Raw genomic sequence first — 4,222 nt, forward strand, 5'->3', positions numbered from 1 at the left:
CATTTCTTACTTTAAAAGACATCACACTATAGGCAGGAAATTTTATGCTCGTGTCCCTTATTTCAAGAATACAATTTGTAGATTCATTATCATGAATATGAAGTGCATGTATAAAATAGAGCTTCAAGAATCTCTTTAATATTTTTTCCACGAATATTAATTCTAACACAAACCTAAGATACATCCTTACTGACATCAATTATAATTGTATTCTTTTAGAAAATAAAATAAAATAAAATTTTAATAAATTATTATTAAAAACATAATTTGATAATAAATTTAATGTATTTTCTATATTTTCATTATAACTATGATTTAATTATAGAAAAATGATCTACTTAGCAAATAGAGTTTCTATACATTTAGGATTTCTCTTTAGAAGCTCAACCTAATCTACTCCTTTTTCTACTCTTTTTTTAACAGTTTATGATTGTCATTAAAGATGAAGTTCAGTCCTGTTAAGAAAGGAACTTCTAAAAGATGATCATGTATTCTTTCCCACACCTCATCCGCTACAACTCGTAGACACGTGATGAATCATAATTAGACATGACAAATTACTGGTGAGAAGCTTATAATGTTCCATTGAAGAAGACTACTTAATGATCGAAAGAATAAATTAACTGTAAATAGTATGGAACTTGTCGATAACAAATGTTAAATCGTCGTTTGATCTCTAATCACAAAATTCTTCGATGGATTCAAGTGACTTAATTTTTATACTAGGCACCCAATTTTGCCTTTGTTGATTCCGCACCCAATTTTGACTTTGTTGGAAGAAACAAGGTTCAGGCCATGTCGTCATTGATTGAGAAACTCGTGAAATTAAGATGCGAAATGGTATACGCAGCCTCTTCTGCAATTTCAACCCGTCAGACAAATTCGCTTTGTCAGGCGTGACCAAAGAGATTGGGGCCCGGGGTAGGTAGGAAAGCATTTTCTTTTGCGTGGGGAATACACTACTAAAGCATTTTCTTTTGCGTGGGGAATACACTACTAAAGCATTTTCTTTTGCGTGGGGAATACACTACTTCAAATATTTCAATTTTTTTATGAAGAAATCCGATCGAATAAGTAGAGGAGGACGAACTCGGTTAGGTAGATTCGTTTTGGTGAGCAGAGATGAATAGAGGGGAGAAGCCCCATGTAGTGGCAATGCCATTCCCAGGCCTGGGCCACTTCATCCCTTTTCTGGACCTCGCAAAGCTCCTCGCTTCCCACGACCTCACCGTCAGTTATGTCACAACACCTGCAAACGTCTCACGCCTGCAGGGCTACCTTGATCAAGCCCCTAATAATGACGCTCTCGATATTCGCCTGGTAACGCTTCCCCCGCCCCTCGTGGAGGGTTTACATGGATGCGAGAGCACCGACCTTCTTCCGTTCGAATCAAGGAGTCTTATATTCCAACTCGCAAAGGAGCTTCAAGACCCTTTCGACATTTGGATGGAGCAGCAATTTCACCACCAAACAGTAGCACCTCCTGTTTGTATTGTCTACGATATATTTATGGGGTGGGCTGTCGACTCCGCCCAAAAATTCAACATTGCCAGTTTTCTGTTCAACACCTGCGGAGCCTTCGCAATGAGTCTGCTGCATTCCCTTTCGTGTTCAATACTTGACAACACTGGCTTGGAGAAAGACGAGCAGGACGAGAGCCTCGTGGTGAGCTTCAATATGCCGCGTACCGTCAGATTGCGTAAAAATGAGGTATCCCCTAGTGTTTTCTTCAACACAAACCCCCTTCTGGGTTTTGCTCGTCAGTGTTACCTAGATATTGGCAAAGGATCGGGAATGCTGATCAATACTTTCCATGAGCTCGAGCCTTTGTATGTCCAGCACTTGAGAACCTTGACCGCTAAACCAGTTTGGGCAATAGGCCCTGTAAATCCCCAATTTTTATCTAGAGGAGCGGGAAATATTATGACGCGAGGGAAAATGGCGGACATCAATGAAGAAGAGCTGGTTTCCTGGCTGGATTCGCGTAGCCCGCGCTCTGTAATTTATGTTTCGTTTGGAAGCTTTATTACCTTACCAGAAGAGCAAACACATGCCTTGGCCAGAGGTCTGGAAGCCAGTGAACAGCCATTTGTATGGACTATTAAAGTAGCCCCAAAGAAGGAACCAGCGTCTTCAAGTTCAGATTCAAAAACTGATCAAATTAGCACATTTCTACCAATGGGCTTTGTGGAGCGAACGAAAGGGAGAGGGTTAATCATACGGGGTTGGGCACCCCAACTGGTAATTCTTTCTCATCCTTCGGTGGGTGCCTTCATAAGCCACTGCGGATGGAATTCTTCGCTGGAGAGCGTTTCTCTTGGTGTCCCAATTCTTGCATGGCCCATGGCTGGAGATCAGCACTTCAATTCTAAGCTTTTTGCTGAGTTGGGCGTTGGAATCCAGTTTTGCCAGAATAGAGGCGAGATTCCGAAAGAGGAAAGTATAAAGAAGGCCGTCACAATGGCTCTGCTTGGAGACAAACGAGAAGAGATGAGAGAGAGCGCTGAAAAATTGAAGATGATGGCTTCAGATGCTGTCAAGCTGGAAGGATCTTCTGCCACAGATTTGAGAGCTTTTGTGAGTGAGATGCACAAGTTGAATACCGGATCAACAAAAGAAAAGGAGAGTGAATCTGACTCTTGATTAGAAATCTCGAGTAAGACTTTTATCACTTTTATAAATAATGCTTCTCTACCGTAGTCTTGTTTCAGTTTTCCATTCCGTTGTCTCTAATGTGTTTAGCCTAAATTTTATGCAGCACTATTAATGAGTCCCTGGCCCTGCCTTGCAGAGACCCTAACTTTTTCTATGTACCATCTTTTACCCTTGCAAACTTTGGGAAGCTAAATATAAAATGAATGGTTTGTGAGATTTTGTGGTCTTCTGAGGATAGATAATTGTGGAAGCAGTAGAATGTTTCTATGTAAATCACTTCGGTGAGATCTTTAGGAAATGACATGAAATAGTGGCAATATGTTTGGAGGTTTCATGCATGCGGCAGAAATCTTTGGGAAATGGCATAAAATGCTTATAAATGCCATCTGTCAAACAACTGAATGACGATTTGATTCCCAGCATGACATGGATTGCGATTTTTGTAAAAAATGGGTTTCTCTATTAACATATGGAATTTTGTTGGATCTGCTTTTCTCTCAAAATATGGAAATTTATGTTTTGGATACATAAGTGCGGAGCTTTCAATTGACAACGTTTTTCCGCATAAGGGTCTTTGACATTTTTTTTTATTTGTTGTTCCTCTTGTTTCTTTTAAATAGTGTATCTACTTAGGGTTCTCTGTTTGGAATGTGATGGATGCATCTCTACCCTTTCTTAATTTTCTGGTAATGAGGTTATGAGTGTTAGGGTATGTTTGTTACTAAAATTCATGAGTATACTGTGAATGCCTTTTAAGTGCTCTATGCATTAAAAAAACTGGTGTGATAAACGTGCAAGTTTTTGGGTGAGTATTTTGTCCAAAGATTTCAGATTAATTGATCTTTCTAAAAGTTTTTCTTCACACAAGCCTAGGATTCCATAAAAATCACTGGCCTAATTCCAAAACTTTTTAAAGTTCCTCTTTGAAACAGTGTAATTTTGGACTCAACAAATGGATGGTAAAGATCCTTTTCAACATTTCTGTGTCGTTTTCAATGTTTATGGCTCCTCAGTAGCGACAATGTTAAAGAGATTATATGTCTTAATGATAGCAAACTCACTACTTAAATCATGATTCGAACATTACCAACATAAATACTTGATAGAGGAGAGATAATAATTTTGATTCTAGAACACAAATACAAAGACATTTGAGACACTGATGAATTTATTACTAATATTAATATAGCACAATTACGAATGATGATCCCAAATATGAGCGTCATCAGTCTTACAGTATAGTGTCTTACTTTAAGACCCCACATATCATGCATCTTGAAGAAGGGAAAGGAATTAAAGTGATTTGTTAACATGTTTATGAGATAACTTATCGGTTACTAATGTAATAACTAAATGAATGAAAAGACACATCTTTTACTGAGTCAAAACATATGTTATATAAAAGGGGATGAGAAATAGAGAATAAAGGATAGAAAAAGGAGGAATAGCCGTAGATAAGGAGAAGTAAGCTGCCAATAATGAGTAAAGGATTAAATAAAACAAAGGGTAGCCGCCCAAGCTTATAATATATTGTACATGAGACCAAAGAGGTACGTAGTATGAAGGC

General features: G+C 38.4%; 1 protein-coding gene across 2 annotated transcripts; it reads left to right on the forward strand.

Moving 5' to 3' along the window:
* The first annotated feature begins 995 nt into the window (after positions 1 to 995).
* LOC149579783 (scopoletin glucosyltransferase-like) lies at positions 996 to 3,140 on the forward strand. Of its 2 annotated transcripts, none has more exons than XM_089786842.1 (2): positions 996 to 2,656; positions 2,759 to 3,140. In XM_089786842.1, exon 1 carries the CDS (start codon positions 1,123 to 1,125, stop codon positions 2,641 to 2,643), a length of 1,521 nt encoding a protein of 506 aa, XP_089642968.1. In that variant the 5' UTR covers positions 996 to 1,122; the 3' UTR covers positions 2,644 to 2,656; positions 2,759 to 3,140. The 2 variants fall into 2 exon arrangements, with proteins under 2 accessions (XP_089642968.1, XP_089642975.1); XM_089786849.1 differs by having other exon boundaries at positions 1,004 to 2,656; positions 2,792 to 3,140.
* The last annotated feature ends 1,082 nt before the right edge of the window (positions 3,141 to 4,222 follow it).

This window comes from Cupressus sempervirens, chromosome 1 (assembly GCF_028749045.1).
Source record: "Cupressus sempervirens isolate cs-2001-9-10 chromosome 1, ASM2874904v1, whole genome shotgun sequence".
NCBI classification, from domain to species: Eukaryota; Viridiplantae; Streptophyta; class Pinopsida; order Cupressales; family Cupressaceae; genus Cupressus; species Cupressus sempervirens.

What these genes read in the sequence shown, in the direction of transcription:
- LOC149579783 (XM_089786842.1), top strand. Translation starts at nt 1,123, where the DNA reads ATGAATAGAGGGGAGAAGCCCCATGTAGTGGCAATGCCATTCCCAGGC.